Source organism: Benincasa hispida, chromosome 12, assembly GCF_027475165.1.
Source record: "Benincasa hispida cultivar pf3 chromosome 12, pf3_genome.v1.1, whole genome shotgun sequence".
In the NCBI taxonomy this organism is placed as follows: Eukaryota; Viridiplantae; Streptophyta; class Magnoliopsida; order Cucurbitales; family Cucurbitaceae; genus Benincasa; species Benincasa hispida.
In genome coordinates, this window is record NC_143489.1 from 64,280,195 (window position 1) to 64,302,566 (window position 22,372).

General features: G+C 33.3%; 2 protein-coding genes across 2 annotated transcripts; both read right to left on the reverse strand.

Moving 5' to 3' along the window:
- Nucleotides 1–8,104: 8,104 nt before the first annotated feature.
- On the reverse strand, nt 8,105–10,722 carry LOC120068128 (uncharacterized). The gene is made up of 4 exons (XM_039019825.2): nt 10,311–10,722; nt 9,367–9,516; nt 9,139–9,209; nt 8,105–8,474 (listed from the first exon to the last, which is right to left on the reverse strand). The coding sequence occupies exons 1-4, from the start codon at nt 10,648–10,650 to the stop codon at nt 8,283–8,285; spliced, it is 753 nt and encodes a 250-aa protein (XP_038875753.1). The 5' UTR covers nt 10,651–10,722; the 3' UTR covers nt 8,105–8,282.
- Nucleotides 10,723–16,050: 5,328 nt separating this feature from the next.
- Nucleotides 16,051–17,992, reverse strand: LOC120067583 (uncharacterized). Its single transcript, XM_039019128.2, has 4 exons — nt 17,603–17,992; nt 17,141–17,290; nt 16,967–17,037; nt 16,051–16,354 (listed from the first exon to the last, which is right to left on the reverse strand). The coding sequence occupies exons 1-4, from the start codon at nt 17,937–17,939 to the stop codon at nt 16,133–16,135; spliced, it is 780 nt and encodes a 259-aa protein (XP_038875056.1). The 5' UTR covers nt 17,940–17,992; the 3' UTR covers nt 16,051–16,132.
- Nucleotides 17,993–22,372: the final 4,380 nt, after the last annotated feature.

Below are 22,372 nucleotides of genomic sequence, written 5' to 3' on the forward strand. Positions count from 1 at the left end.
TGTTATGCTCTACACTAGGTTAGACATTTGTTATGTAGTGGGAATAGTTATCAATCCAATTCAAGGTTAGACCACTGGACTGGGATTAAGAACATTCTCAAGTATCTTAGGAGAACGAGGGACTACATGCTGATATATGGAGCTAAGGATTTGATCCTTATGGGATAAATCGATTCTGATTTCTAAACTGATAAGGATTTTAGAAAATCCACGTCAGGTTCAGTGTTCACCCTAAATGAAGGCGTTGTAGTATGGTATACCATCAAGCAATGATGCATTGCAGACTCCACTATGGAGGTTGAATATGTAGCTACTAAAGGGATTTAATCCACTATGAAGTTTCTTTGCATTTTGTTCTTTCAATTTAAATTAAACAAAATCAGCATAAAAACATAACCGAGCAGGGGATAAACATTCAATAAACTAGCATGCTATTTGAAAAGTAGAAAAGAAAAGAAGAATAAAAATAACATATACCTTCATCGATTCTCGAACTCTTCATGATTTTCTCATCGTCTTCTCCGAAATGATTCTCCAACGAACAATAGACACCACCATAAGTGAGACCTCGTTATTCTCTAGGAACCAAGGGGAGAAAAGTGGTCTCTCACACCTTGGTTGAGGAAGAAGAATAGAGAATATGGAGAAGAGAAATTTTGAGAGGAAAATGATTTGGAGGCTAAGGTTCATCAAATGAAAATCACTTTCTTTTTCTCTAATTTAGACAAAATGATGAATTTATATGGAGACTTTCTCCATAGCTTTCCAAAATTATCCTTAGGGCTAATTTAACTAAATAACCTTATTTAATTAATAAGACCATTAATTAAATAATCATATTAAATCCAATTTAATATATATTTAATTAATTAATAAACATCATATGTTTATTTTCTTGCACCTCTCAAATTAATTAATTAATTCTTTATGAATCAAATACATGAGAATTTAATACTTGAATCCTATTCCAATATTTCTTTCTTAATTATAGATCAGATCTATAATTAATCATATCATATTAATATCATTAATATTTTATTCCATCAATTGATTTAAACAATTCAAATCATTTCTCTTTTCCTTTAGTGAGCTAACAAAGGGACCTTATGAATCTACAGATTAGAAGCTCCAATGATATGAGATTAATTAATTAAACTTTTTAATTAAATTAATCAATATTCATTAACTATCAGGCACTCCACTAAAAACCGATAATTTCACTTTTTGCACCATATATATATTTCTGTGTCCACGGATATAACCAATCAATAGTGAGTCAACCTTTCACAAATCGCTCATAACTAAAGCTAGGTCAAATTAGTGTTTTACCCTTACAGTTACATCTAACTCCTTAAGTACCACTGATCCCTTTAATGAACAAACAGTTTATAGTCCAAATATAAACTAACACCTCTCAAGCCAGTGAGAGGTTGAGGCTTCAATGTCCAAGACCCGAAATTAGTTATTAAGGAAAGAAATTTATCTACTTCTCCTAAAGACGAGAAGAAGTGAATTCCATCTTGTGTAGTTGTATTCCCAGCTCCCCACTCGGATAAAATTCCCAAAATGGTAGGCTTGTTAAGTCGGCTAATCTAGCCACTTCCATCCATACAAATCAAAAGATTGCCCTCATAGACTGCAAGATTAAGGTCAAGTCACCTATGGTCGTTCTAGTGAAATGTAAGTCTCTTCTATCAACGATGTTATATAGATAGTCTATTCATTCCATGGTCTGATCCTATACAAACTCTTTGTATACAATACCACCGCTCGCATGTCTCTACATGAATGATGAGAATCATATCATTTGCAGTACTTTACAGCAATTATAACATCTACAAAGCGGGTTGTATTCGTAGTGCCATAAGGATAAGATACCCAACCTTATCCATATACTACAGACCATTTAAGTTATCACTTAAACATGATCCATCTGTATGTCTTCACATACATATTTAAGTTTACATATTTAAGTTTCATCAGATAACCTTGGATCTTAGTTTATTGGATTGAATTAATGCAGTTTAAATGTCAATAAAATACCTCTTATTTTATTAGATATGTGATTTGTCTTTACAAACCCCAAGTTACATGAGATTTAGATATAAACTCCAACAACTACTTGTGAAGCAATAAATGAAGCAGTTTGGTTTAGAAAGTTCCTAAGTGATTTGGAAATTGTTCCAAACATGGACTTGCCTATCACCTTATACTATGATATCAGTGGGGCAGTAGCCAACTTATAAGTGCCTCACTGCCACAAATGAGGAAAACATATAGAGAGGAAGTATTACCTGATACAAAAAATTGTGCAACGAGGAGAAGTGATTGTCATAAAGATCACTTCAGAGTACAACATTGCTGATCCTTTTATGAAGGCTTTCTTGGCTAAAGTGTTCAAGAGTCATCTAGAGAGTTTAGATCTACAAGACATGTATATTGTATAATTTAGGGTCAGTAGGAGATATGTTATGGGTATATGGATGCCCTAGTTTATTGTATTTATTTTTTATTCCCGCTGTTTTGGGTTTTGATTTTATGTACACCCCACTAACTAGAGTTTTAGTTCAAGTGGGAGTTTTTTGGGTTTTATACCCTAAAACACGTAGATATTAAATGTAAATAATTGATTGTCATCAATAAAGAGTTATCGATGTTATTTCAATAAGTGTTAATGATTAGGTTGTATGTGTTTTTTCTTAATAACTCTAAATCCAATAAACTAGTATCCTAAGTTGTCTTATGAATCTTAAACTGTATGTGGAGATATACAGGGATCAATGTTCAAGATACAACTTAAAGGATCTATAGTATAGGGATAAGGCTAGGTACCTTATCTTGGTGACAATATGCATATGACCCACTTTGTATTTAATACAAATGCAATGATCCAACGTCTTTGTGTAAGTGACATGCGAGTGGAGATATTGATGTGTTCTATACATGCGATGAAATAATGCTTATGAGATTTAATGCTTAGTTTTCTTTATTCAAACTGAAGTGCAAATTTGACAAAGTTCCTGGTGAGTCCAGGGCCGAACACAGGGATTGATTGTAAGTATGCAACGAAACTACACTACAAGAATTTTGGGCTTTAATGTCGGTTGAAAAAAGTGAAATCAGATGTATAATATCGGTTTTATTTTTTTAAAAAAAAAAAGTGGATCTTTAATGTCGGTTTAAACCGACATTGTAGGGGTTCTTTTAATGTTGGTTTTAAACCGACATTAAAGACCCGCTTAATTTTTCCTTCTTCACTTTCCCCCTATTTTCTATTTCCCCCCCCCCCCCCCCCCATTTTTTTCATTTTTCCCTCTTCACTCTCCCCCTATTTTCTTTTTCCTCTCATTCTCATACTTCCCTCTTCAGACCCTCTTCTTTCTCACTTCTCTCTTCTAAACCCTTGCCATTCGTCCGTTAAATATTCTTTTCGATATGCATAGCATCCAACTTATGTCTCAATAAAAGTTTCGACTAATATGGATGTTAGAAAGATATACTTTTTTTATTCCAATTTAAACATCATTGTCATTTTTTATCACGTTTCTTCGGATGTTTGCTAAGCACGGAAAAGTTTAACAAGTCCACCTTTCATAAAATATCTTCTCCATCCATGAAAACTGGAGGAGGCCTACGTTCCATTTTTCCATCATATTGTTTGCTCTTGTGCCAATTATGATTATCTGGAAGATAACGTCCATAAAACATTGCTTTCCTCTTAGCCTCAATGATGATGTATCTTCTTTACAAATAGGGCATGCTTGATAACCTTTGGTACTCCATCCAAATAGGTCACCATATGTAGGAAAGTCATTAATGGTCCACAATAAGCTCACACGTAGTTGAAAATATTCGCTGCTAACACAATCATAAGTGTGCACACCATCATTCCATAACTCCTTCAACTCTTCAACCAATGGTTGCAAGTAAATATTAATTTCTTTTCCAGGAGATTTTGGCGGGTATAAGAAGGGAGACAATGAAATTTGTCTCTTTCATGAATTTTCAAGGTGACAAATTGTAAGGAATGAGCACCACTAGCCACATACTATACGAAGTACTCATATTCCTAAATGGATTGAAGCCATCTGAAACTAGTCCTAAACGAACATTTCGTGAGGCTGAAGCAAACTAAGGAAACTCACAATCAGAATGCTTCCACCCTTCAGCATCAGTTGCATGTCGCAACACTTCATTAGTTTCAACACATTCATCTTTATGCCACCTCATTTCAAGTGCAATATGTTTAGACGCAAATAATCGCTTCAATCTTGGTATTAAAGGAAAATGTTGTAAAATCTTATATGGAATCTTTTACTTTTTCTATATTAAACTTTGTACCGAGATTCACCACATACTGGACATTGTTGCAAATCGAAAAATTCTTTCCAATATAGAATTCGACCATATTTGCAAGCATGAATAGACTCATAACCTAGTCCTAAGTCATGTAGTTTTCTTTCAGCTTCATAAAATGAACTAAGTATAAATGCTCCATCAGAAAATGCTTCTTTTAACAACTCAAGTAATAAATCAAACGACTTGTTAGTCTAACCGCTAAGAACTTTAATATACATCAACTTCACCAAGAACAACAACGAAGAGAATTTTGTACAACCAGGGTACAATTGGTTGTATGCTTCATTTAGTAAGTCTTCAAATAAGCTTGAATTGTTATCTCTTTCTTGGACATTAGTATGCATCTCATTCTCATTTTCTTCTTCATTTACATCGGTAATTGGACACTGTAGATCATTTATAATATTCAAAATTTCATTTTCTTCCTCTATAACATTCATCTCTGTCATACTTAATCCATCATCATGTGTAGATTGAGATGTGTGACTCTCGTATCCACTAGACAAATCGATTGGGTCTCCATGATGTACCCATTGATGATATAATGGAGAAATTTCATTTATGAATAAATGTCGTTCAACTCCATCTATTGGCTCCCACATTGCATTCATACATTTTCTGCATGGACATCTTGAACTTCAAGGAATCGATATACTCCTTCTGCATACTCATTGATAATTTGTTCCTAATCTTAATCCACTCTTTATCCATTCTTAATAATATATACGATAAGTTAAACCTATATGATTTAGACAATTAGTTATATTAGAACACGGTTTCAATTTCTAACTTAGTTTCATTTCATTTCTTTCTAGTTCGTGTTTTTTTTTTTTTTTTTGGGTGAATTTCCCCAACCATCCTTGAAAATAAAGTTTTCCTAAGGGATTGACAATCCCTTGTAATCTAATCGAACACTCTATTGAAAGGCACTATCTCCCAACACCTTAGTTTTAGATTATTAAATCGACAGTAGTAATAACATCAAACAAACCTCTAACTTTGAAAATAGAAAAATCTTAATTGAACATATACTTTTGATATTTTTAACTTTTGTGTCTTAATTGAAAGAAAAAATAGAAACACGATGAAAAAAATAGAATTTATACCAAATACAAGGTTTGCACGTTACTCCTATTCTTGGAGGACTTAGAATTTAGTGGTGACCCAAACTAGAGATTAGACACTATCACACATTTTTACCTCTTAATTACACTTCAAATCCTGTAAAATAATCGAAATAAACCATTCACATTCAAATTCATTCACATTAATAACCCCTCAACCACATCCCTCCTTAAAGAAGAAAAAACATAAACCTACATCCTTCCTACAAAACATTTCAAATTCATAAATCAAACTGACATACTAAATCTTTCAAATCTTGTGAAACAATTGATATAAATCAATCACATTCATCCACATCCCTCTCTAAAGAGAAAAAACATAATTAAAATGGAAGAAAAAAAATAAAAACAAAAAAAAAGAACAAAAACGAAAAAACGGACAACGAGAAGTGGACGACGATGTTAAAGTCACATTCATCACATTCATCCACATCCCTCTGTAAAGAAGGAAAATGAAAAACAAAAAAAAAACAAAAAAAACAGAGAAAACGGGAAAAAAAATACCAAAATCAAACGGCGAGTGGACGGCGAGAATCCCGACTATGGGCGGCGGGGTTTTAAAGATCAGATGGCAAGTAGAGAAGAAAGAACGAAGAAGAAGAAAAAATGGAAGAAAGAAGAAAGAAGAAACTGTGGGCAGTTGGGAGGGTTTTTAACGAACTTTTCTCGTTGGTAGTTTGGTAAACCACCGGGCTAAATACCCATATCCCCACGGTAGCTCAAATAAGCGTCAGCTTAATTACAAACTCCTGACTGTCACTCGAATACCATCGGGCGCAATAAAATTACCTCGATGGGTTTCCTCGCACCGTCGAGAGAACATTAAAAAGCACTTTTCTTATTTTATTTTATTTTTAATTAAGCCTCTCCCGATGGTGTTCCCTACACCGTCGGGATAGGCGAACAAAAAATCCAAAAATTCTCTTTTTTAAATTAAGAATCTCCTGACGATTGCATCACCGCCGGCGTAAGTAGGGATACATCCACAACTCCCTCCACATTCTCTCGACAGTGGTCTTACACAACGTCGGGATAAGTTTACAATTTTCCATAACTTTTTTAATTCTCTATTTCACTACCTCTCAATGGTTCTGAACCGTCGGGCTAAATAACTTTACCCCTTCGGTTTTTCTCCGAACGTCGAGAGAACATTAAAATGCAATTTTCTCATTTTTGTAAAAAATAAACATCTCTCGACAATCTTGGGACCGTCGGGATAGGTCGTTTAGTCCGACGATAGGTTTATATACCGTCGGGATAAATTGGTTATCCCAATGCTAGTGAACTTTCTTTTGGGATTTTGTTTTCTCCTAACACCACAAATTACCGTCGAAAATGAGATAGTCGGACACTTTTTCTTGCGTTGGGAAAAGTTTCGTCGGGATAACCAAAATTCTTGTAGTGATCTCCATAAAAACCATTTAAAAAATCGTTTAATTATTGAGGTTAACCATATATTTTCAAAATTTTTAATTTACAATTTTAAAAAGAAAAGTTATATGCTTTCTTTATAGTATAAGTTTGATACTAGTTGAGTTATGTTCAATTTGATAAAATTAATCTTTTAAAAACTGGATTTTCTAACCTTTTTTAGTAGTGAAATTATCTTTTTGCTCTGGTGTGTTACACAAACATCAAATTCTCTGAAATCTTCTCTCTCCCATCTCATGATCTCTAACTTTTTTTCTGTCATCACCATCTCCTCTCCCATTCAAATTTTTCTCTCACACCTCTCTATCTTTCTTCTTCTTCTCTTCATTGTCTTCTCCTTCACTATCTCTCCTTACATCTTCTTTTCTCTCTCCTCTCTCATCTAACCATGGATTGAGCACCACAATTCACAATGTTGAAAATATATTTCAGAAAATATATTGTGTTATCTCGAGATGATCATTGTTGGGTATGGTCAAATAAGCTCCTTCCATCGTAAAGCTAAATTTTGAGGGGAAAAAAACCATACGATTTAGTGAAAGGAGCTCAAAGTTTAAACTGAGATCATTTAGGAGGTCGAGAGCAAGTAAAGTCAAGATTCTTAATAACGTGTTTGATTGACAATCTGGATGTTTTTTTGTGTTTTCATATTCATTAAGTATAACAAATATGTGTTTGACATATAATTTGAATTCTGTTTGTGAAAACTATTTTCCAATCCTATGATTTGAACCATGAAAATTCTGAAAACAACATTTCTAATATATTACATGATAAACACAATTCATTTTTCTAATTAAAAGATATAATATGTAATATATTATAAATTATACAATATTACAAAATAATAATCATTCAATTTTTTTTTAATAAAACATGTTCATAAATAAACTAATAATAATTATTGTAAACTAGTGTTTAGTGAGTAACTACAACTAGTCTTATGATTTATAAATATAGTATCAAACTCATTTTAAACGATTGTTTGAATTAGAATCCAATTTCTTAACTAAAACATATATGTATTGAAGGAGATATGTCCAAAATATGGTCGTAGTATTGTACAAGGGGTTAAGGATCATATCCTACAATCTTAGGATAAAAAATCTTAGTAAATAAAAAATTAATTTGTGGAATTTTTAGATGAACAAAATATGAACTGAAAAAAAAAAGGTTACTAAAAATAAAAGTTGAAACAAAATGAAGTAGTGTTCCATCATATATTCACAGAATAACGAAGCATATGATCACTGATTTGCTCAAAATGTGAAGAGAACAAACAGAGAATTTCTATTCTATATTACATGAGAAGAAAATATATGTAAAAAGTTTAATCCCAAGAAACACAGAATCTAATTTGCAATAATGTCAAAAACAAACCAGATACGAAGCATGTAGCCCCACACAGCTACACAACAAACTGCGAGTACTAACTGTTCTGAACAGCCAAACAAAGTTGGTTTTGTAAGCTATGTTATAGAAAAGACACGTGGGAGCTAGAGTGATCATGAAGTAATATACCGCTTCTTCTCCAACACCCCCAATTATGCAATCCTTATTCTGCACCACACACATTTCAAACAAACTCGTCATATTAACTTTTGGAACACTACTAAAATACGACAAAACTGTTAAAAATATTTTTAAATATAACAAATGTCATTATCTATAAATGATAGATGTCTATTGGTGTAAGTGATAAACACTTAGATATCTATAAGTATCGATCACTGTCTATCAGTATATTTTACTATGTTTAAAAATATTTGAAAACATCTCTAAACAAAAATGGTTTTGAAAAATACTTTTTTTTCCTAGTAAATCCAAACTAAAAATCAAGATAAACAAACATATGTATCAAAACATAAGTACGGATCTCTAGTAGTTGAAATAGAGTTTCGGTCCATGTACTTCTATTTTGGTTCATTTTAGTCTATATAATTTCAAACTTACATTTTAAAAGTGCTTGACTGATATAAATTAGAAAGGACCATTTTTGTACTTTCTAAGAATGATCATTTTTGTCTAATTATTTTCATTGTCATCTCATTTCTTTCCTTAAAAATGTAATCATAGATTTGTACTAAAACATTTCCATTGTATATAAAATTTGTGTTAAAATTTTACAACTAAGAATTGAAATATAGAGACTAAAATGAATAAGTACTTGATTAAAATAAATTCACACTAAAAATATAAGGACCAAAATGATATTTAAACGGACCTCAGGGGTGAAAGTAACTTCGTGTTTTTGAGATTTGAACTTGGCTTCCGTCTTTGTTACAGCAACACAAACTGTTGCAGAAGAAGGAAACAAATTTCAGAAACTTTTAAGACTTTTTCTTTTACATAAAACTGCTGAAGGAAGAAGATGAGTTGATTATAAATTACCAAAGACTTTTTCTTTTACATAAAACTGTAGAAGGAAGAAGATGAGTTGATTATAAATTACCATACTCAGTGGGCGGCAGATCAAAGTCATAGATAATGTTTATGAATGCAGCTGAAGGAATTGCAACAAAAACACTGAAATCAATTGAGCTGATATCGATGTTATGAGGATTTGCCAATACCAATGTAGAATATCGGAAATATCCGGAACCTGAAATCAGTGTTGACAATATTAACAATTGTATCAAATTATGCAAGATTACAGACCAGAGAGAATTCTCTGTTCTTTCTTTTCATCTGATATGTGAAATTCAATTAACAAGTAGAAACCAAAACAGAACGGAAATTGGAGCATCCACTAATCGATCAAATTTGAGGAAACAAACAGAACGGAAAAGAAATTATACCTAATATCATCAAAACAAGATTCAATCAAAATTAGAGATCGGAGAGTTATCGTCCACGATTCTAAATTATACCTAATTCTAAATTCAATTTGAGTCGAGATTCATCGGAAAAGAAATCGCGGCACTCGTATATGAAATTTAGAGCAGAGAAAAATCAACCTCAGTTCAAGAAATCGTCGCAACAACGGCATTCAGTTCAATTAAATTCAAGATTCTTCGGAAAAGAAATCAACGCACACAAGACACGACAACGATTCTGGAGAATAACAAAAAGAAAAATCCAGAAATGACCTAATATCGTCAAATCGAAGATTCAATTAAATTTCAGAACAGAGAAAAACCATCCTCAGTTCAAGAAATCGCCGCGACAACCACATTCAGTTCAATTGGAGTCCAGATTCTTAGGAAACGAAATCACCGAACAGAACACAACAACGATTCAGGAAATTAGAAAAAGAAATTCCAGAAATGACCGAATATCGTCAAATAAAAGACTCGATGAAAATTTCAGAGCACAGAGAAATCATCCTCAGTCAAGAAATCGCCAGAAAGACAAGAATCAATTCAATTAGAAAAAGGTAGAGAGCGAAATACTTACGAGGATCCTGAAATTTGATGGGCGCGAGAGGATGGCGTCTGTTGAGATAGATGGTAACGTTTATATCATCTGTGTAGGTTTTGGAAACATTAGTGATAAAAAGATGAAGGAAAATGTTGGCACGATATGTATTGTAGTTGTCGGGGTCGGGATGATACTGAAAGGAAGTGAAGAATTCAGGCAACATTCGAAGCGCTACAACGAAGGGAAGGCGTGAAGGAAAAACGATAATGGACAATCTTTGGTTTGTGCATTTGATATCAGCTGTTTCACAGAGGGTAGCTATTGGCAATAGCGCCAGCCTTAGGTCATACACTGTACCAACGTCAATGGTGAACATGGCGACGGGCGACGGGCGACGGTGAGAGACGAAATGAGAGTGATGAAATTGGCGGGCAAAGAATGATTGCCTTTTCAATTCCTATGTGTATTTATATTTTTCTTTAATTGTGAATAAATTGATTTGGACTTGTTTTAATTGAATATATATATAATTTAAGGGAAATTTTCACTCTACAAAGAATGACAAACTATTTATAAAAATAACAAAAAAACTATTGATAGACACATGAATTATTATTAGGGAATTTCAATGAATTTTTAGATTTATATATGATTTTATGGCATGACTTATTGAGCTCGACAACGAGAGAGATTGAAAACTGCAACACATCTTCTATGGAAGTGGCTGTAATGAGGAAGATTTGGTCTATGTTCTTTTCAACTAATATTAATATTCTTTGTGATGGCAAGTTTTATTGGAGCTATCACAACTATTGGACTTTGATCTTTGAGCGAGTTTCTTTAACGTTGGACAAGGTTACAATCGTTGTTTGGCAGATATGAGAGGCAAGGAATAGATTGGGTGACTCTAATGTAGTTGGCAGACGTGAGGACTTTTAGTGATTCAATTGGAAGACATATTCTTAAGCGTCAACAGGAGAGACTGAGGTCCATGGGTAAAGTAATTGTCGGGGCCTTCTCTTTTATTTAGTGTCTAGTTGGGTGGCATCTTCTTGTGGTATCCTTTTGGAAGCTAAATACTAATATTGCTTGGAGTCCTGTTGCTAAGTCAAGTGATTTAGGATTAGTGCTTCAAGACCATCTGGGTTGTGTTCTTCTTGTTGGGTTCAAATTCATCACTTGATGAAATGTGGTGAAGCTTCTTGAAACGATGGTCATCTTATTTGGGTTAGAGAGTATTTTCGCATACCATCTTTCAAATCATTTGATTGATTCTAATTGCTTAGAGGTAGTAAATCTGTTAAATGATGCGGCAGCCAACATTTTTTAAGTCTCTTTCTTTATTGATGAGGCTAAGGGTTGGATTGGAGTTGTGAGTTAGGAGACATTATCTCCTTTTCACATGTTTATCGTAATAAAAAAAAACATTATATCATGCAAAAGACTTTAGAGGGGAAAAAATTGTCCATTCTTCATTCTTCTTAACTTTAGTTGTTTACTCTACCAGTGTCTAGTGATGTAATCATGCAGATTGGTTGAGTTTTTTGGTTTTTCAAATGTATTGTTCTTTATAAATAAAACATAAAGAAAACTCGTGTTCTTTTGGATTTTCTTGACTCTTTTTTTGTTTAAAAATTCAAGTAAAAAAAACCTCATACATTAAGTACGATCATTTCTCATGGATGATTTAGGGTCTATTTAGTAGGCAATCTGAAAACAGAATTTATCAATAAGGGATTCAAAGAAAATAGAGTCGCATTTCATATTTTCATATATGTATTTCATAACAAAATTGTTTGAAAATATATTTAGTTACTTACTAAATACTAGACTAAATATAAACTACTAGTTAATTTTTGAACTTTTTTAGGTTAAAATTTTCTTATAATCATTATTTTGTAATATCATACAATATAATTTAACAAAAGTTATTGAATTTACAACATGAAATAGTATATGTGATGTTGTTTTAATCATTTTAAAGATAATTCTTCATTTTAAAATTTCGAATTCAAAATTTGGATATATTGAAAACACTAAAAAGTTGTTTTCAAAATTTGCACTCTTTAGATCACAGAACTAGAAATAATTTTTGAAAACATAATCCAGATTACCAACTAAACATATTTCACTGAACCTAATGAATTTGAAAATATAAAACAAATTTGAATTGTCTACTAAACATGTCCTTAGTTTTTTAAGCAACTAGCACTTAAGTATCCAGAATCGAGAATTATCACCAATCTCTAAGGGGGCATTTGGTGGCCCATAATGGGATGGAGTTGTAATGTAATATAATAAATTAAATGTTTTAGGCCCGATATGTAATATAAAACTCATTCTATTTCGACCCCTTTCAATCCAACCCTTTTTTTATTGTTTTCACACTTCACTATCTCATTTTCATTCTGTTTTCGATTATTCATGCTTTCCAACACTCCTCTTATTCCCAATAATCTCGATTACATTCCAACTCTCCAAAGCACCCCTAATATATTACATTTATTTTACACGTAGTGTTGTAATTTTTTTATATATACATATCCCCAATTAATTAATTTAGAGTGATTATAATGTGAATTTTGCTATCTCTCTGAACTTTGTAATCAGATAATCGCCATCTCTCTGAACTTTGCTAATCAGATAATCGCTCTGCTATCTCTCTGAACTTTGCTGCGTTAATTGCCACGGACAATTTGAGATCAAATCTGCTCACTTCCCTATTTTGGGGAAACATCGCACAAAATGAAGCGAGAGATCGGAATTTTCCATCTCCTGAAATCAAATTCGAAAAATTAAAAACTGGAATCTCGAATTGATAGATTTGAGAATCTCATCCAAATTACTGATTTAGGGTTTTTTCCCTCGTTCAGATTCCAATTGAAAAAAAAAAGCCCTAAATTCATCTTCGGAAATGGAAAATGTAAAAGGAAACAGAACGTACTAGTGAAGGAGATAAGGTTGGCGGATGAGAAGGAACTCGGAACAAGAATGGTCAAGAAAAGATCGTCATCGCCCAAGATAATGCGAGAGAGTTATTGAAGGTCAATGTCGAAATTGTAATCGCCATGGCCACCGGAGAAGATGGTGAAGAATGGATCGAACATTTGGAAGTATACAACGAAGAAATGGGATTCATTAGAGTAGGAAACTGTGAGTGACACCGATAGCGGTGAGCATTTGAGATTGGCAGAGTTGGAAACAACGAGGAGTGAAAAAATGGAGCTTCTTAGTTCACCTAATCCAAGAATCTGGAGCGTAAACATGGTGAGAAGACTCGAGGAGAAAAATGGCGCCCTAAGTTGAAATTTTAACAATATATAGTGAAAATCATACGGATGTTCATTTCAGCGGTCATTCCAAGTTTGGCCCAATATTAAAAAACACTCGAAAATTGACTTTATGCTTACGTCAACCAAGTATAAAAGTATATCGTTTTAACTCATTTCACTCACTCCTCCATCACGTTCCTCAATTCACATTGTTCTCTTTACAATTTGTTTTCTCTATCTTCGCTCTCTCTTCTTAATCTCGTTTATGGTCTAATGGAAACTACAACACTTGCAACAGATGGAACAAATGGTGGAGGGCGGCGGATGCTAACCAATTGGGTGGTGAGACTCGAGTGAGAAGAACGCTTTGCAAAGAAGTTGTAGAAAAAGAAAGAGATGATTGAGCAAGAACGGTTTAGAAAAAGAAAAAAAAAATTGTAGATCTGAGAACGAAAAAAAAGGGTGATTTTGGTAATTTCATATGAAGATGACGTGAGCAAAAGGCCAAAAAATATTGGTTAAGAACCTAAGTCAAATTTCGTATGGACCTCTTAGTTTGGGTTATCTATGTCATTTTTTTAAATATATATATTACTTTTCTATTTTTGAAAATCTCCCATATATATAGTTGTTAAATTATCTAAATTTTCATATTGGTGTTTATTTATCTTAAATATTCAATTTGTATTGAATAAGTTTTACTTCTTTTTAAACTCATGTATCGTACGTGAAATTAAATTTTAAGATTCTATTGTATAAAATTCAATTTTTTCCCTCTAAAAAGTTCAATTTTATATTTAATGTATCCATTATCAATTATTTTTAAAAGAAAAGACTGAATATACGAAGATTTTATTAATTAGGGTGATAGTCAGTTTGGTTTTCTCAACTTTTGGGCCAATCGAAAATCAAGTCAAACCGATCCATTTTATGTTTAAAAAAAAAAAAATCATACGGATAACGGTGAGCATTTGAGATTGGCAGAGTTGGAAACAACGAGGAGTGAAAAAATGGAGCTTCTTAGTTCACCTAATCCAAGAATCTGGAGCGTAAACATGGTGAGAAGACTCGAGGAGAAAAATGGCGCCCTAAGTTGAAATTTTAACAATATATAGTGAAAATCATACGGATGTTCATTTCAGCGGTCATTCCAAGTTTGGCCCAATATTAAAAAACACTCGAAAATTGACTTTATGCTTACGTCAACCAAGTATAAAAGTATATCGTTTTAACTCATTTCACTCACTCCTCCATCACGTTCCTCAATTCACATTGTTCTCTTTACAATTTGTTTTCTCTATCTTCGCTCTCTCTTCTTAATCTCGTTTATGGTCTAATGGAAACTACAACACTTGCAACGGATGGAACAAATGGTGGAGGGCGGCGGATGCTAACCAATTGGGTGGTGAGACTCGAGTGAGAAGAACGCTTTGCAAAGAAGTTGTAGAAAAAGAAAGAGATGATTGAGCAAGAACGGTTTAGAAAAAGAAAAAAAAAATTGTAGATCTGAGAACGAAAAAAAAGGGTGATTTTGGTAATTTCATATGAAGATGACGTGAGCAAAAGGCCAAAAAATATTGGTTAAGAACCTAAGTCAAATTTCGTTTGGACCTCTTAGTTTGGGTTATCTATGTCATTTTTTTAAATATATATATTACTTTTCTATTTTTGAAAATCTCCCATATATATAGTTGTTAAATTATCTAAATTTTCATATTGGTGTTTATTTATCTTAAATATTCAATTTGTATTGAATAAGTTTTACTTCTTTTTAAACTCATGTATCGTACGTGAAATTAAATTTTAAGATTCTATTGTATAAAATTCAATTTTTTCCCTCTAAAAAGTTCAATTTTATATTTAATGTATCCATTATCAATTATTTTTAAAAGAAAAGACTGAATATACGAAGATTTTATTAATTAGGGTGATAGTCAGTTTGGTTTTCTCAACTTTTGGGCCAATCGAAAATCAAGTCAAACCGATCCATTTTATGTTTAAAAAAAAAAAAAAATCAAACCAACAAGAGTGCACCTTCCTTTTTAGTAGTTCAATTATGAAAACTCACATACTATAGGTTGCTTCATGAGGAAGAACTTCTTGAACGAGCACATCATAGCTTGGACATGTTTGATCGTGGCTTGTTGCAACTTCTTGACTTTTGATCATGTGATAAAGACATTTATATCTTACTAGTTGAGTTAGGTTTAAATTGACTTGTAATGTTTTTGTTTCATATCAATTGTTTGACAATTTAAATTACGGTTATCAATCAAGTCAAATTTGATTAACTTTTATTCCATCACTTCACCAAGTTAAAATACACAATTTATCTTCAAATTTTAAAAAAATTCCAGTACATTTTTAATACGTTAGAAATTCAAAGAATTGAGTAATTTACTTATTAAAAAAATCAACGAGCAATTTTATTATCCATTATTAAATGTGTATAATACAAGAAAAGAAAAACTATTAACATTTGCATCCACTAATTCTCTCTAAAATTCATCGCATGCTAATAGAATACCTATATATATATTATATATATATACATATTTCATTGCCATCCTATAGCCTCATCTAGTTCTACTTGTGTAGAACTTCCCAACGATCTTCAGGGTTACAGGCCACAATGTTTGTCCAATTCCCAGTTAAGAATGTCACTAAAATGCTCCTGTCAGTTGAAGTATTGAAATACACCATCTTGTCAAGATATGATGCTTGAATAAAAAATTGTAGGGGAATGAAAGTGACTGAAAATCGAACTCCGTCACCAAAATTAGAACCTCCGACCATGCATCGATTTTCCTACATGCAATTTTGCATTTTCAGTAATCATTATAGTGTAGTAACCATGCTAAGTACCATTGAATTTGAAAATTTAAACCGATAGGTTACTATACATTTTGATTATTTATTTGTATTCTTTACTGCATTTTCATTTATGGACTTGTAAATTAGCACCTAACAAATAATCATTGATAATATGAACTCCTATTTACTCAGATAACATGGCTACACCACCATTAAACATTGAAGGCTAAGACTAAGAGAATCATACCGTTAATTTTCATTCACAACAATCTCCCTTCATTTGTGGACTTGAAAATAAGAAACAATATTACAAAAGTTTGAGCATAGAATTTCGTGTCTGCCTTAATACTATGGTTAGACTATCACGAAACTCAAGAGTTCATATACTAATAGGTTGCATACATTCGATTACTTACTTAAATTAAGCATACCATTTGCGTATGAAATAACACATTAAAACCATAAACACATCCCCTGTTCTAACAATCACTGGTTAAACTAACTCAAAATTTTAAATCAACAAGTTACTATGTATTAAACGTTTCTCCATCAATGCAAACAGTTGGAAAGTTTCATCAACTAGCAAGGGATAAATAAATTGTGTACCTCTATAGGAACTTTAAATTCCATTAGTACAGCAGAGAATACCACTTGTGAAACCGTTGCAGTAACCCAAACTGTTAGAGAAGACAAGATTTCATGAACTTACAAGAAAGAAAATATTTGGACTATATACAAATCTACGTAAAAACTGCAGATGGAGAGGAGAAATTGAGTTACTTCTGGTATTGAAGCCACTTAATCTTGTTGCAATGTCTCTGAACCATTCTGCAGTAATGGCGACAAATGGTCCGTCATCTATTTCAGGCATATTCATCTCAAGGGGAGGACTCATCGCCAATGCAGTGTTATATTGCAAATGCCCAACGCCTGAAATAAAAAATGAACTTGAATCAAGAAACACGAAGATACGGTAAATTGAGAACTTAAACCAAATCGAAATGAAATGAAACATACGGCTTTTGTTCACAATCAATCCAATTCCATTTCCATTTGGATTATCCAGTCATCTTTCGTAAATTGAAGAAAAAACAAAGAAACCCTAAAACACAGGGGATTCGAAATTTCGTCGATTACCCATTCAGATTCATAAAATAACAAACAAGAAATGAGAGATTCATCAAGAAATCAAAGTAAAAGTAGAATGAAAACCAAGATTGTTGAGAAAATCGAGGGACGTACGAGTTGTGAAAAAGAGGTTAGTGAAGGAATAATCATCGGGCATAAGAAAGGTAACGAGACGATCGTCGGTGCCGGTGAGGGAGGTGGCAAGGAAGAAGTCGTCGATCTGAAGACAGGAATGGAACTCTTCGATGCCATTGGGATTGATGGACAAGAGAGTGAAGAAAGGCTCTGAAATTTTGAGCTGTACGTAAAGGCAAGAGGTGCTATGGGGGCGGGAGGCAGTGAGGGAGACCGTTGAACGAGAGAATTTGAAATTTGCGAACTGAGAAAGATGGAGAAATGGAAGAAGATTGTTCTTCAGAGCTTCCACTTCTGCAACTTGCATCGTAAGCATGGTGAAACCTGGGAGAGAGAGAGAGAGAGAGAGAGAGAGGGAAATGGCGGGAAGGAGAAATTTGAAGAAACTTTTTCAACGATACACAACGGTCTTTTTTTCCCCATATCAAGGGACGATCGATATTTATTGGCATGCTTACTCAAAATTTAAAATGATTTTTAGTTTCAATAGTTTTTTCTAGGGTTAAAAATACAAGTATTTTTATCTCTTAAAATTCGTTTGATAACGTTCTTGTTTCTTCTTTTTATTTTTTTTTAATTTTTTTTATATTAATTTTGTTATTGAGAGTGAATTTGAAACTTACACCTTTTACCTCCAGCTTATTCTTCGCGTCATTTCCTCATGTGTTCCACCTCATTCAAAGCAACATAGAGTTGGTTAGAAATTTTGTTATAATGAATAAATGTATTTTATATTTTTATTTGATTTGTGAGTGTTTGAGAAGTAGGATGAAAAATAGAGGGCTTGAGAAAAATTGAGTAGAGAGACGAAGAAAAAGAAGGTTTGTTGTTTAAGCTATGTAAAACAAAATAATAGATCTACAGTTCAATGGGAATGTGACTTTAGAGTGTCGTTCTGCTATGAATTTCTAAACTGTTATTAACAAACGAATCAATTAATTAGATTGAATGAGCCTAGAAGTCTAAATTTAGGATATCCTTTGTCAAGCTTAATCCGTTCTAGCATGAATATACCAATTTGAATTTCTTCCTAATGGTTACACCAATGCCGCATTAAAATCCTTCAATTTCAGCTCCTATTATTGTTTAATCATTTTCATGCATTAGAAATTAATAGTTTAATCACTGAGGTCCAACTAAATTTCTCTTTCACAAGTAGAATATTCGACTTAGAATACAATTGTTTAATGGCCAATCAAACAAGTATTTACACAAAGATTAAAATCCAACCATCATATAATTAATCCAAATGTTAATAATCAATTCAATGTAAATTCATAATATGAATAGCACCCTAGAATTCAGATGATTAGTTACTCATGATTGTCAAATTGATAGATATAATACAAAAATATGTCATGGAATGCAAGAAGAAAGGTAACTAGGTAATTGATCTCCCTTTATAGTCACCATGTTGCAATCTTGATATCTTGACTCTCGTCGTTGAGCTTTAGATCGATGGCCAACAGTGGCTCTCTTGCTCAGACGTCTTTCCTCTTTTTTAGGTTGAAATCCCACACAAAAACTGCTTTCCTTCAATCATCTGAAAACTTATTTTTGTAAAGGAGTTGTCGCAGCATCGCAATGCTTTGAGAAAGTGTTGCTAGGCAGAGTGACACACGTCCTTCTTTCCAAAGCATTGCAACCCTCTGAGGTAGCGTTTCCATGCTCCCCTGTCCTCCCCTCTCTGATCTTCAACGTATTGGATAGCATTGTGATGCTACGCTTTACGCTGCCTTGATTTTGATAGTTGGCGATTTTTTACCTTATTCTTTCGCTTCTCTTTGCATGGTTGGTCTGAAAATCTTTGTATTTAGAAATTTACACCAATTTTTGTCCAAATAAGCTCAAATTGTTGTTGTGACTTAGTTTCTTGAAATTAACTAATTTAGCCACGTCAAATCACATAAACTGGCAATATTAGTTCTAAATCCGAAGGTAAAAAAGCACTTTTCAGGTGCTTTTCAATGGCAAAAAGTTATGGATAAGTCAGAATAAGTATGGTCTAAGTGCTCACTATCGATGAAGTACTAAACTCGGAGTATTCCAAGTGTCAACCCATAGGACTAGGTTGACGTTTAATTTGGTTATGACTATGGATCAATGAAATCAAGATAACCAAGGAAGAGCTTAGTTTGTGATGAATGAGAGAAAGTTTAAAAATAGTAAACAACAATAATCGAACAAGGCAAACAATATTTCAACCTTTTGGGTGTTATACCTTTAATGATGCGGCCACATCATACCTTAATAGTGAATTACACTTAAACAGAAAACTACACATATTCAGTCTTGCGTCAACTTCCTTTAGGATGTCTAAGCAGTTAATGCCTAATATTTCTATGGTTAGTTGGATCTTAGATTAATTCGAGTTTAGTTTCTTCATCCCATGTGTCCCTTATTTCTAAGGTGACTGTGACAGTCCTACTTCTAAGCTCTAAGTCCCATATCCCTTTGTGACATCCGCTTACACCCTAACCTTCTCAGCATTAGAGCTCCGCTAGATCGTTAAATTAAGTGGCCAGTTTAACTTATCAATTTTATCTTTTAAATTCAACAAAGAGAATGTGTAAAATAAAGTGGCATGAAATGCAACATAACTTAAGCCATAACAACCCAAGGGCATCCAAATTGCTAAATCCCTAGGAAGGTTTAGCTCATGACGAATGATAAACTAATGCACTTATTAAATCATAAATCATAGCTACAATATAAAGTTTGATGTCAACAAGAAAATAAAAGAACTACAATAAGTAAATGAATAGAAATGCTGGAAAATACAACTCAAGGGTTCTTGGGACAAATCCTTAATTTCCTAGTCTTTTTCTAGGTTGATTCTCCTTTTTCAAGGAAGAATCACTTCTCACCACTCGCTTTTCACGGGATAAGATGACCTAGAGTCACTACACCTTAGAGGAAGTTTCGCTCTTGAGGCTACCGACCTGGAAAAATTGAGAAAATGTCCAAGGGCTGATTAAATGACAAAATAATGAAGAGTGGTGGTGATCTCAGCAGTAAAGATTTGTCTCCCGAAATGGAGAGTTTCTAATCTTTATATAGGCTCCAAATCGGTTTTGAAGAGGGGCGAAATTCATGTTTTGAGGGTTTACCAAACGAAATTGAGGTTGTCCAACTAATTGAAACGTAAAAATTGTTGGGATTGGTATCCTAATTCTCTCGGAGTCTCGTTGTTTTATAAAGATACACATCGTTCAATGAATAAAATAAGTGTTATTTAATTCTGGCATTTACTCATATCCAATAAACAAAGCTCCTTGGTTATCTTATGTGAACTTAAGCATATATATGTGATATACAAGTGGATCATGCCTTAAATGATAACCTAAATCGGTCTGTAGTATAAGGATTAAGGTGGGATACTTGATCTTGATGACACTACGGATACGGCTCGCATTGTAGAGTTTTGCAAGTGTTGTAAACTACTACAGATGGTAGATCCTAACCATTCATGTGGAGACATAGAGTAGGGGTGTCCTATACAAAGAGTTTGTATAAGACTTGGACCATGAGATGACTAGAATCTGTATATAGCGCCGTTGATACTAGAGACTTGCATCTCACCTAAATGACCATAGGTGACACGACCTCAATCCTGAGTGTTTTGGAAACTCCTGCCTTTGAAGGTGATCCTTTGATTAGTATGAGTGAGAGTGGCCAGATTGCCAACTCAACAGCCTACCTTTTTGGGGACTTATCTAATCTAGGTGCTGGGAACTCAATCCACAATATGGAATTCACTCCTTTCCCGAAGCAGGGATAAACAGAGAGATTCTTCCTTTAAGGGCTGATTCTGGGGCTTAAACATAATGGCCACAGGTTCTCTTTGAAAGAGAAGACTCAGTCATAGTAGGACTATGACTTATGTTCATTAGAGGGATCAATGGAACTTAAGGAGACAGATGTAACTACAGGGGTATAACGGTTATTGGCCCAGCTGTACTTACGAGCGATCTGTGAAGGGTTGTCGCACTGCTGATTGGTTAAGATGGACACATAATATATTTGTGGTAAGGAGAGTTCAGTTGTTGGACTTTAGTGAAGTGTCTGGCAGTTAACGGATGGTAGATCCCGTGACTAAAGAGTTTAGTCAGTTATTCACATACCGTTAGAGCTTCGAGCTACAAGTCCATGAGGTCCCCTTGGTAGCTCAATGGATTCAGTTGAGGATCAGTTCTTAGTATTGATTTGAAATGTTCAAATTGACAAGAGGAATTTTGATTATATATGATATAATCGGTTTGATGTATGAGATACATCGAATGGAGGATTGATGTAAATGAGATTTACATTAAGTACCATGGAATAGAAAAAGAACTACGGTTTATATGTTTCATGAGATGAAATATTAAAACTATATGTTATAAATATAACATGATAAGTTGGTTATCATTTATGTTTATAATAATATTAATTATTGGATAATTAATTCTTTTTCTTTGAAATAACCAAAGTAGATGGTGGTTATTGAATCATGATAACTGTGAGTTTAAAAGGAAAATGGTTTTCCTATTTTGAAAAGAGGTTTTTACAAAAGATTGAAAAGGATATTGAGTTTTCTTTCCGCGCAAAGAAATTCACGTAGTCGTCAAGTAAATTCGGATTTACTGGTTGGGCGAGCTAAACAATAGTGTAGTGGCAAGTTAAACGATCGTGCAGTATTTACTAAACGATCGTATAGTTTTACTAGACGATCGCTGGCTCAAGGTAAACGATTGTGTAGAGTCTGTA